This window comes from Idiotropiscis lumnitzeri, chromosome 13 (assembly GCF_059441095.1).
Source record: "Idiotropiscis lumnitzeri isolate Australia: NSW breed Sydney's pygmy pipehorse chromosome 13, RoL_Ilum_1.0, whole genome shotgun sequence".
NCBI lineage: Eukaryota > Metazoa > Chordata > Actinopteri > Syngnathiformes > Syngnathidae > Idiotropiscis > Idiotropiscis lumnitzeri.
In genome coordinates, this window is record NC_142403.1 from 11,879,019 (window position 1) to 11,891,304 (window position 12,286).

Genomic DNA, 12,286 nt, shown 5'->3' on the forward strand with positions numbered 1-12,286 from the left:
CTCTCGCTCTCGCCTCCTCCCGCCTCTCGTTTGCGCTCCTCTCTGCAGTGCACGCTGGCTGAACTCCACTCTCAAAACTTTCTTCTCACACCACCACGAGCGTCTGGCTGCACTATTTTGCATGGTAGACATGCGTGTATATATATTTTGTTTTTGCTCAAAGGGATGTGAGGCTGCCCCGTGAGATCCCGGAGGAGTAAATGTGGAGGAGAAGGAGCATCAGTAACTGAGCAACACGTTTACTCGTAACAGCAGGTGAGTGCTCGTGGCTTCGGTTGGTCTGTTACGTTCTCTCATGTGAGCTGTTTGTGTTGTTTTATGTTTTTGCTCTTCAACTATAATCACACGTATGCACGTACCATCGGGTACACGTTATATTAGATTTTTAAATGACAAAATTGTAATATTAAAACTTAAATGGCAACCAATACAAGGTGTTTGAAGATTACAACTAAAGAATTTTAAAAAAATTAAGTAATCCTCAATGATAATGGAAAGTAATGGAAAGACTAATGTCAAGTTTATTCGCTGTAAAACGAAACAGAGAATTGTTATATCACGTATGCAAAGATATATATAAAAAAAATGATTTGATATTTTGTTAAAATAAGACCAAATTGAGGCAAAACTTTGTTTAAAGATTTAGCATGTGTGAAAAATAAAAGCAAATACTAAAAGAAAATAAAAACATTTGAAATTGATAGCGTTGAAATACACAAATTGGATAGCAGAATTGTTTCCAAAAGTAGTATAAAATAAAGGTGGAAACTTTTTGATGGAGGAATGGAAATTTTTTTTTTTAAATAATAATAATATAAAATAAAAATAATATATATATATATATATATATATATATATATAATATAAATAAATATAGAGCCACAAATAAATGTACAATAAAATTAATATGGACAACATGAGTGAGGCACTATTCCAAGCTTTATTCCATTCGAGTTCTGGCTGCCGTAGGTCCAACTTCTGAGCGAAAAGTCAACAGTGAGGGTTTGCGTTCTCTTAATGGTCCAAACTTTGAAAGTAGAGGGGATAGACTTTTGGACCCCCCGCCACAGTGCACAGCTAAGCGGGTTTAGACGCACATCAGGCTTCCTCCGAGGTAACGAGGTGATCTCTGACCTCCTATTTGCGCGGCGTCGCTCAATTAGGCCTTCTCCCCTCTGACCGCAGGAGCCGCTGAGGGGCCCGCACGCTCGGATGCATTTATCACTGGATACCATGAGCATGGTGGACGACAGCTGCCTCTCGCCCGGCAACTTCCACGACCTCGCCAAATGCGGAGGCGTCACGGTGGGGGGGCACGTCCACAGCATCGACGTCATTCTGGGATTCAGTAAAGACCAGGATTCCCTGCTCGGCCCCGCCGGGGCGCCGGGGCCTCAGAAGGTGGCCGTCGAGGGCTTGGCGGATTCCGGGAAGCAGCACGAGTCCCACCCGTCCTACAGCGGCCACATTGGAGCACTTCAAGATGATAGCTCGGACCAGCAGCGCCATTATCAAGGTGAGTGAGGCTTCACGGTGTGCGATGAGGCAGAAACCCAGTCAGGCCTTAGTTTCCACATCCAAACGTTGATGTGGCACATTAGAGGCTCAGGAACCAATTTTGGTAACTTGAATGGAAATGGACCTCACACACTTCACCATAAAGCAGTAACACCAAATAATTTCTACCAGCTAATAAGCATATTTGTTTGTCACACGGCATCAATTGAATGGCCACTGTGCTGCTCTTTCTGATGTGCCCGCCTTGTCCTTGAGGCAGCATAAAACAGACAGACAAATGTCTGAGATGTCTCAGCTTCTCTCAGTTCATCAGTGCAGCACTAATATTCTCCATTCTTCGCAGTGGATCAAGAATATGTGACTGTGAGTAGCTATTATAAGATTGTCTGTCTACATGTGTTCCTGCACCATAACGCCACAACATAGAAAGTGTTAAGTGATAGCATTAAGATAGTGAAGAATTATTCATTATCTGCTGCTTGTTGTGAACTGAATTGAACATATTTTCTTCAAAACACGGGATGACTTAAAAGAGAAAATCAGTTTTTAAAAGCTTCAATTTGCTGCCATGTCCTGCGTGTTGCATTCACTGAGCCGCATGGGCTGAGATTGGGAGATAAATCACAGAACAAGATGGTGCTGAGGGTTTATGACCCCCCCCCTGACCCCCCACCCCAAACCCAATCCCATCTCCTTGTGGAATTCCCCCCCTAATCTTCTCTTGTGTGCAGATTACAATCCATGGGCCTTGGTTATGTTGTCACCATTATGTCATGTGGACGTCTAATCTAAAGATATCTTCACGTCTGACAGGTGGTTGATGATTTTGTGGCAAATATTAATTTCCCTGAATTTGGGAAGAATGATCGGGATTGCAATTGAAGCTTTATCCACACATACATGAGTATTTTCAAAAACATGTTTTGATTTCCAGAGGAACAGAAGGCGGTATAAAATGTCACTGTAAGGCCATTCTAGCCAATCAGAAGCCTGAAGAAAGTTAATTCCATAAAAGGCACAATAAGAACCATGGCAAATTTGAATTTCTTTCACAGTTTAGCCATAATAAATGGTTACAATCAGTGGCATGGGAACTCCCCCAAGGCCGAAAAATCTTCGTGAACGTCTGTGTGACTTCTCCTGATGGTCTATTGGGTGCTATTAATGTGCATTATTTGTACTGGTGCATTATCTTCTTCTACTGGTTCATTGCGCCGCTTAGCCCCAATGCGAGCAGACCGTAACGTCTTTATCCCGGACCTATCCAAAGTTCCACCGAAAATTAACGGCAATCGTTTATGCATTTTTTTTGTTTGTAATCCAACTTGCTCAGTAAACTAAAACGTCCACAAACATTTCTAAAATGTCGTCCCACATGGATATAAAAATGTTTAAAAAATAAATAAAATAAATTAAAAAACAAGTGTTTGTCACCTAGATTTCCAAAGCGACTTATTTGACTCAAAATGCAGGTTGTCATTAGAAATGCTGAATAGAAAAACGTGCATATTGGGAAAAAAAAAAATACTGGAGAGCATTTGCTAAGAATGCCCATCCACACAGGTGACATATTCAGTTGGACCATCCTGTGATGATGTTCCACTCCAGACCTGTAGGTGGCAATAATGTGCATTAGAAAGTAGCTGCAAACTTTTTTCATTGCATCTGCATCTGCTGGAGCAATTATTATTCTGGTCGACTCCTCGTTGCTAAGCAAACTAAACCACCCAAAAACGAATACAAATATTTTCATACAAATAAACAAATGTCTAACGACACATATGGAAATGACTCTATGAGTCCATTTGCAATGACATCACTCCTTTGTACAGTATGGAACTGTCCTGGGAAGTCAGCCCACCCACTTCCCCTTGGATGAGCAACTTTTCCCAAATTGGGTGTCATCGCCCTCCGCCCGTCACTCCCCGCTCGCCCTCCCTTGTGTGCTGGCCGCTAAACAGTGGGCAGCCTTCAGACGAGCGGCTGCGATGGGCTGACAGGCACAAGAGCTGGTCGCTGAACCACACCCGACCTCGGGCCTTTGTCCCGGCCCGGCCTTTGTCGTGGCTGCTTAATGAGAGCTCCATAAAGCGAGTTCCCCAACCAACATTGTCGCCGGGCGCGCCCCAGCTCGCCACTTGAAAGAGCACCGCCGACCCCTCCTTTATGTGCCACCGGCGCGTCTCATTCACCGAAAACAAGCCGGCTGCTACATGGCCCGCTCGTTTGCTTTTTCCAAACAATGATGTCATCGAGTGGAACATTCTAAATGTATACAATCAGCAGCTCATTTCTGACTCGTCAACTCTCTCTGGTTTTCTAAACTTTTATTGAGCCCTGGCACATATTGTTTTTTGCATTCGAGACATCTTTTTTCTAGACAACATGGAATGAGCACTCCACATAACCTCCATAAAAAAAAAAAATACATTGAGTGTTGAAGTACGAGGCCCATTCTCGCGGGCCACTCGTCTTCATGCCGATAATCTTTCATTTGCGCTAATTAGGTCGTTTTTATTTTGCATCATAATCATTTTGACGTCTTGGAATTTTGACCTGTACACAATTGGCGCATTTTTTTTTAACTTGTTAGCCAATCGTCGAAAAGGATTCGCCTTGTGGAAGCCGAAATGAAAGGCTCGAGGAAAACGTTGAGAAATAATCAAGTTATGCAGTTTTACTGGAATGTTAAAGTCATTTTTGGCCAGATTTTGTACAGGCGACATCGCACAAAAGCATTCTCTAAAATGACACATTTAGAAAAAAATATTAAAAAAAAAAAAAAAATTCTCCAGAATGATGATCTCTCAGTTTACTCACAAATGTATTTACTCTGTATGCAATCTGGACTGCTTTAGTTGAGCACAAAACATTTTGCCATTTGAATGGCAACAAGGGGATAATTTTGCTTGATTTGACCTTCTGCATTCCAATGGACGAGCATTTAATTGTTCTGCTTGTCACGATATATCGCTGGCATCAATACATGAACAATGATATGTTATTTGGAGTATATAAGTAATGTTCTAGGACCAATTATTGAACTTGGTTAATTTCCTAAAGTACACCTGATGCTCTCTCATGACGCACTATTGTGCTTAGGAATCACTACGATAAGGGATTGTAGGGCAAACGTAAAAAAAAAAAAAATAAATAAATAGCGATCATCCATTACATCACAAATTTTCAAAGTCAAGACAATTCACAAAAAGTGAAAAAACTTCCAATTCCGATTTTTCCCTGAGAGCGGATGTTTAATGTTTGTTCATTAGCCAACAATTTTTGGTTTTTTTTTTTTCTTTCAATTTTACTTTTTCCCCAAAAGCATTTCAGTGACTGTCAGTTATCTGCAGATTGTTTTTTTTTTTTTCGTGACAGAATGAAATTGTGTATTGAAGGGAAGCATTTACGTCTTAAGTCAATGACATACCCACCAAATCAGCGTCTGTTGAAGGTTTGATGACGTACAGTAAAAGCACTTGCACGCTTGGTAATCATTTGAAATCAAGTTCTACTTTACAATACATTTTCACAGAGACAACTTTACAACAATTTAACCATTTTATGAGATTTACACCCGTCAATCCTGATGAATGTATTTCTAGTCCAATCTAAGATAATTTGTCATCTTGTATGCACAATAGTTGCTCTTCAGCCCCCAGCCTTTTATTTTGTCAGTTTTACTTTAGGAGTGGAAACAAGTTTAACCAATCCGATTAGCAATGTTTACGAGCCTCATTGAGGTTGAGAGGATTGACGGCTTCACTCATCTACAGTAGCTATAATGATGCATGCGTCCAACTAACGGCTGCTTGTCTGGAATGTGCGTAGGACATTCTTCACTTTTACTAGATGCTCATTTTTTTTCCACTCTTAAGTGGACTTTGCATTGATATGCAACAGCGCTGATTTGATCCAAGATTTCTTGATAAGTTTACTGGGAAGTCCACCAAACACCAATTGTAAATTTTGCTTTTGAGCACCAATGGCAAGTTGTGCAAAAAGTAGTGAAACATTGAACTACAAAAAAAACACATTACACAGCAGCACCTCAACCTGTGAGCAATCCCCAGAAGTTTGGAACACAAGCATTCACTGGAGGACGCAAACTTCAAATCAAGAAGCAGTTTGGCAGATAATGAATAATTGTTTGCTTTGAGATGTTTATTGCCACTCCAAGATAACAAAATAGAGTTGAAATACAATTGCGCCATTGTGTATTTATCTTTAATGAACTTGTACTTGAACAAGGATGTAGCAACACATGTAGACAGACAATATAATAAAATACTCACTCATTTTTTTTTGTGTGTGTGCAGATGCCGACCTGTTTACCAACAAGTGCGAGGAGGATCTGAGGAAGAACGTTGAGAGCGATGAAGGCAAATCGCCCGAGCCATGCAAGGACGATCAGCCCAAGAAGAAGCACCGACGCAACCGCACCACCTTCACCACCTACCAGCTGCACGAGCTGGAGCGCGCCTTCGAGAAGTCTCACTACCCGGACGTGTACAGCCGCGAGGAGCTGGCCATGAAGGTCAACCTCCCGGAAGTCCGAGTTCAGGTAGGACTGCATGGCGTCCTCGATTCAGTTGAGAGCAAATTCTTCCGGCACATCCATCATGGGTTCCAAACCCAGTGATGCGTATTATAATTCAGTCCCAACTCGTTATCGACTGTCAAGTTAAATAAAAACGGCTGAAATGTGATTGGACGAAATATTGGCAATAAATCCAACGTCTTGTATCTCCAGGTGTGGTTTCAGAACCGAAGAGCGAAATGGAGGCGTCAGGAGAAAATGGACGCCAGCACCATGAAGCTTCACGAGCCGCCGATGCTGTCCTTCAACCGAGCGGCGCCGATCCACACCGCCATGGGACCCATGAGCAACTCCCTGCCCTTGGACCCGTGGCTGACCTCCCCGTTGTCCAGCGCCACGCCGGTCCACAGCATCCCGGGCTTCATGGGCCCGGCTCAAGGCCTCCAGCCCAACTACCCCGGCCACGGTTTCCTCAACTCCAGCCCTCATCCGTCCATGGGTCAGGGAATGCAGAGCATGGCGGCGCCGCCCCCTTACCAGTGTCCGGCGCCGTACACCGACAAGTTCCCGCTGGAGGACTTGGACCAGCGCAGCTCGAGTATCGCTGCGCTGAGGATGAAAGCCAAGGAACACATCCAGTCCATGGATAAAACCTGGCTACCCATGTGACGAACGACAGGGAGTGACACTGAGTGCTGACATGATGCCAGCGACCTTACCCACAATGCAAAGGAAAAAGATTCTAAACTGAGGATTTAGGAACTTTCTTTTTACATTTGTAATTTTTTTTTTTTTACATCTCAAGGACATAAAGTGGATGATTGATGTGTTTTGAAACTGTGCGTTTTGAATGCGAGGCCATATTTTTCCTGACCATTAGTCGCTTGAACGTACTTTCAGCTGTTGGTTTATTACATCCAAATGCCCCCCTCCAACCTCGCTTTCCTTTGTCCCTAACAATGTGTTTGTTTGTTTTTTTGCAAATTAAATCTAATTGGAAATTTGGTCATTCACAAAACAAAAGTGTAAGGTACAAAGGAGTATTAAGGCCACACTGAGAAGAGAAAAGAAAAAAAATTTAGACTCTTCAAAAATAGATCAGAACGTCTTTCAAACTTTCCTCCCTCGTAATATTACAACTTACTTCTCATATAGAATTTTCTTTTCATCAAACTACCAGAGCTGGGCACTCGACCCTTTTTTGCCGCTCAGTCCCCCGCCCTCCGGCTGCTATCTCGGTACGTTCCGGTCTCGACACTCCGGCCTTATTCGTAAAAATTGTCAGCCCCTGATCCCCACCCCAAAAATGCTCAGCCCTGGAAACTATGAATGCATGTCTTTGTTCTTTCAAGAGACAATTTTTCCTCACAAAGTTCTGACAAAAAATATTAATGCATTTTTTTCCTCAACATTATGGCTTAATTCTTCTCATATGACAACTTTATTGTCATGAGATTCCTGGCAAAAAAAAAGGTTGTTTTTTTTAACCTTGAAAAGTTTTTGGAGGATTTTGACTTTTCATGACTTGTTTCACCCCCTCTAAAAAAAATCATAAAATTCTAACTTTTATCATGAAAAATATTCGTTTTAATGCTAAACCTATTTTTTTTAAGTTATGACATTTGAACTCCTGCCTTGTCCCCATCATAGCAAACTCACACTGTTAGTGGCACCCACTGTAGTCTGGGGGGGGGGGGGGGGGGGCTTGGGGGGGTTGTGTCGGTGCCTTGCTCAAGGGCACTGCAGCCATGTGTCCAGGGATGGTGTAGAAGCAGTCGCCCCATCCCCCGCCCAGTGACGTGCCAAAGCTGCATGTCTCAATTAAACAACTTCATTTTCATAAAATCACAAATGCATCCCTTTAAAAAAAAAAAAGTTCATATCGTTCAAACTTTTGTTTTCTTTTCAGTGTGCGCTCAAACTCCTTTGTAGGTTTTTCACTGGAATGTTTTTCTTTCTCTCTTTTTTTTTTTTAACTCTAAAATTTTACAGTTAAGGAACACACTTGCACACCTGGAAAAAAAAAGTACAACAGTTACTTGTAAGTTTCGTCATTAGTCCTGTGGGGTAAAATCAGTGTTGATGGTACCTCGAGGGGCAGAAATAAATCACAGGTGCACCCCTATTCCTAAAAGTGTGGGTTCAAATAAACCTGCAGCTCACAGATGACAAAAAAAAAAGCTTGAGGACTGTAAAGTCAATAATTGCTAAAAGGGCAGAAAAGTAAGACGGCACCTTCTAAGTGGGAATATACCAAAAAATAAATAATCATGCACAGTTGAGTTGTTGGTGTGCTGTCATGCTTTAACAAGGGAGGGACGGAATGTAGCAAGTTTGAAAAAAAAAAAAAAAAAAACGAAGGGGGCTGCGAGGGGGAGCAACAAAAAAAAAACCACAACAACTGTTTTTCTTAATTTCTTTTGCTTGAGTGGCTGTTGGAGGAGAAAGGTTGTTGGCAGCTCAGTGTTGGGTGGCTGCGCGTACGTGCGGGGCACCACCGTGTGATGCGTCACCCCGCATAGTTCAGCCTTTGTTCAGCACAATTGATCCAAGTGCGTTCTCTTTGTCTGCACTTGGGGGGGGGGGGGGGGGGGGACGGTCTCAGGCAGCCCTAAATGGGCCCTTGTAACCATTTGCGTTTCTTTCTCAATCACAAGAGGGCAAGCATCGATTTTGGAGCTGCTCTGATCATTAGTGACGCCGTATTGGTCTCGTCCATCTGTTCTTGAGTTTGGCTCCAATTGGCACTGAAGTTAAAGACGCTCACCTAAACATTCATTTTATGGTTTAACTGTCAATCAGCTGCTCATTTTTACATTGTATCGTGTTTTTTTTTTTTTTTTTTGCAAATTTTTGTTGTTTAGACATCTGATTGGACAATTGAGGATGACCTTGCACAAATAGAGCTTCCCACATGTGTGATTTGCGAGCACGAATAAGCCAAAGCTAACGGACAAAACTGCACTAGTTGTGTTTTAAATGGCACAGGGTTTCTTTTTTTTTTTTTACCCTGTGATGCTGTTTTGTTCCTAGAAATACATGTCGTCATAGTGCTTGTCATTTCTTTCCTTTTGTAACGAGGTGCATATTTAGGAAAGACGTGAACAAAAGATCTACTGGAAATAAATATAGTTTGATAGAACATGTGTCACCTCTTTCTCACTTTCATGTTGACCCGTGTGGCCATTCCCACACTTTTTCCCCCCTTTTTAGCCCGGTAAGTCTAAAGCGCAATCCAAGATTACAAGAGAATAATCGTTATCATCTGACATACATGCGCAGAGACATTTTTCTTTCTTTTTCCTTGTGCTTGTCACTTGTGCTCCAACTCCCTCTGTGTGTGTGTCTCCCCTCTCCCTCTTCTTTCTTTTTTTTTTTTCCACCCCTCCCAATCCTCCATAGTTGGATGGCAGGGTGCCAGCCCGTTAGGAAGATGAGACTCCAATCAATCAGAGCTTCCCAGGGGGGCCTCTGACCACAGGATCCGGCTCCCTAATTGCCCCCAAGCAAGCGAGCAAGCCAGCAAGTGAGCGAGCGAGCAGGCCGGCAGGCAGCGAGGCCTGCAGGCTGAGCCGCTGCAACACATGTTGACGTATGAGGCCGCTGCATCACTTTCTTGGACAGATGGATGAGCATATGCACGTAGGCGCGTGGATACAGTAAGAGGACAATGTTTACATGTTTCTGTTAACATCTCACCAAACATCTCATTAGCTGTTTCACACTTCAGGGAGTTGTTGTTGTTGTTGTGGTTGATAAGCTGCGGCACTCCAGAAAAAGATCCAAGCAATGAATTTGTTTAGCTTGTTATGTTTATTCTTTATTTATTTGACTTTCAGTCATTTTATGTTGAGGTTTTCAGTAGCAATGTGAATTTAGTACGCAGGCCTTCAGTGGCGACTTAACCCGACTTAATCCACATTTTAATTCCTCCACTATCACGCGATGCGACGTGACAATTAGAGAAGCCATCAATCTTATACAAAGACGCAACGGTTGCACATACATCATCTTGAGCAATTTACAATGAAGATTTCAACCCATGATGTGACAAAGTAAACAAAATAAACATCAAACGCACCAGAGATGCTGATTAATAAATATATTCATGTGATCGCAAATGATGTGTTTTGCTCGTCAAATTTGGCTTGGACCGAAAACTTCTGGCATTATTGTAGGCCGAAATCTGATTGGGCAAGAAATGGAACATCCTCATGAATATTGAAAAAGCAATGTAGCCAATAGAAATGTCACAAACGGACATAGACTGTTGGGAATAAATGATTACAAAACTCTCAAGTCAAAATTTGGTCAATTTCATCTCATATTGATCAGTATTGAGCACTCTAACGTGAGACAAATGGCTTGCTCTCCTTGATGTTGTTCGTGCTTATACAAACGCCGTCTCCTGATAAGTGATGATTTTGGAGGTACGGGAATTCCGCCCAAGCCCACTATGTGCAGCTCAGTGCTTCTGATAATGTTGAGGCCAGCAGAGAAGGCCCCACCATGTAAAGTCGCTCATACCTATTTTCATTTTCTGGCCCGCTTATTCTCATTGGTGCTGAGGTACACCTGGACAGGTTGCCACGACACATATACACAAACATTGAGTGTGAGTGGTGTGCTCTGCTATGGGCTGGCGACCTGTCCAGGGTGTACCGAACCTTTTACAAAAATCAGATGGGAAAGGCTACAGATAATCCATGACCCTCGTGAGATGTGCTGCAGAAAATGGGTAACTGGATTTATCTGTAAATTAAAACAAAGCATTATTTTCATCAATGGCATCATAATCAATTCTCATTTTGATTTGGATTTTTCATATTCAAATGGCTTATAATTATTTACCCGATTATAAATATGAATACAACTATTCCCCTAATATGTTTTATTTGATCATTTACAGTAAAGCAATTAAACCAGAAATGAGAGAGAACTCAATAATTTATGCAGCCACATAAATAATAACAAATATTACAGATATTACTCTTGATAATATAAATGCTCAGTGAGACGATTAAAGAATGCCATTTGTTTGCACTATTTGGTATTTGTTGCATAAAAGCAGCCGATAACTTTGATTGGGAAATTTGATAAGCACAATTTGTAGTTCAAATGAGGCTGTGATCACAGAATGGGCATTTTGGTCACACATCGATAAGAGGGACAAACATTTGCTGCAAAATATGAGCGCATGAGACAAGAATGGCGGACAATGACCCAGTGCAAATAATGAAAAATGGAAACGTGAAGCAGGAGATTAGGAAGCAGAAAAGTGTGGGAGAGAGAGGAAGGGATGGAGGAGGCGTGGAGAGGATGGGGGGGGGGCTGCTCATTGGAATTAATGATGGAGAAAATCCCCCAATTAGAGCGTTTTCCTGTGTTGCAGGATGAGTTCAGCGCGGGGTCCTTTGACAGCCCCGGGGATTAGTACCCAAGACGAACCGGGTCGGACCGGGCCAGGCTAGGCCTGAACGGGCACCGACTTGCCGGACAACTTGGCACTGCTCAGTTGGGAGTTGGGGCCCGCTCAGCTCGGGGCCGTGGTCCCAGCCAGGGGTGGGGTAGGCATGCGTTGCGCCGCAGTTAATGGCACAAAGGGGGAAAAAAAGCATGGGAAAAGAGCAACAACACACATTTAAGTCTCGCATACTGGTCAAATCTGGCCTGTTAAAATACTGATTCTGATTCTGATTCTGATACACAAAAAAGCAAACATTTAAAATCATTGTTTTGGACACGCGCTGCAAAGTTTTTTTGTACGTTGAGGTTGTACTGACCCAAAATTGCCCCTTGGCCACAAAAATGGATTTTAGATTTACAAGTGTGTGAGATGTGTGTGGGGTGAACAAACTTTTTATTGGCGGGCCAGAATGGGTTCTAAAATTTGACAGAGGGGCTGGACCAGGAGCAGATGGATGGAGTGTTTTGGTAACCTCACCCCATCTGAGATAAAAAAATACATTTAATTTTAAATGAAAGTGAACAAAAGCTATATATGATATATATGTCTTTGAAAAACCACAGTATTTAGAAAATAAAGTCCGGTGGGCCGGATTAAAATGTTTAACGGGCCGCATGTGGCCCCCGGGCCGTAGTTTACCCACACCTGATCTAGATATTTGTCATTAGCTATTACATCAATCACAGGCATCTTGCTCCTCCAAAACAATAACTAATCCTACCCGCACAATGGCACTGCGGGGAGAATCAATGTGTTTGTTT

General features: G+C 42.5%; 1 protein-coding gene across 1 annotated transcript; it reads left to right on the forward strand.

Annotated features, from left to right (window-relative positions):
- rx1 (retinal homeobox gene 1) lies at positions 1-7,738 on the forward strand. Its single transcript, XM_088314078.1, has 4 exons — positions 1-255; positions 1,186-1,516; positions 5,838-6,082; positions 6,272-7,738. The coding sequence occupies exons 2-4, from the start codon at positions 1,213-1,215 to the stop codon at positions 6,725-6,727; spliced, it is 1,005 nt and encodes a 334-aa protein (XP_088170204.1). The 5' UTR covers positions 1-255; positions 1,186-1,212; the 3' UTR covers positions 6,728-7,738.
- Positions 7,739-12,286: the final 4,548 nt, after the last annotated feature.

What these genes read in the sequence shown, in the direction of transcription:
- rx1 (XM_088314078.1), top strand. Translation starts at nt 1,213, where the DNA reads ATGCATTTATCACTGGATACCATGAGCATGGTGGACGACAGCTGCCTC. An exon ending in CCAGCAGCGCCATTATCAAG is followed by an intron (nt 1,517 to 5,837) that starts GTGAGTGAGGCT and finishes GTGTGTGTGCAG; the next exon opens with ATGCCGACCTGTTTACCAAC. An exon ending in TCCCGGAAGTCCGAGTTCAG is followed by an intron (nt 6,083 to 6,271) that starts GTAGGACTGCAT and finishes TTGTATCTCCAG; the next exon opens with GTGTGGTTTCAGAACCGAAG.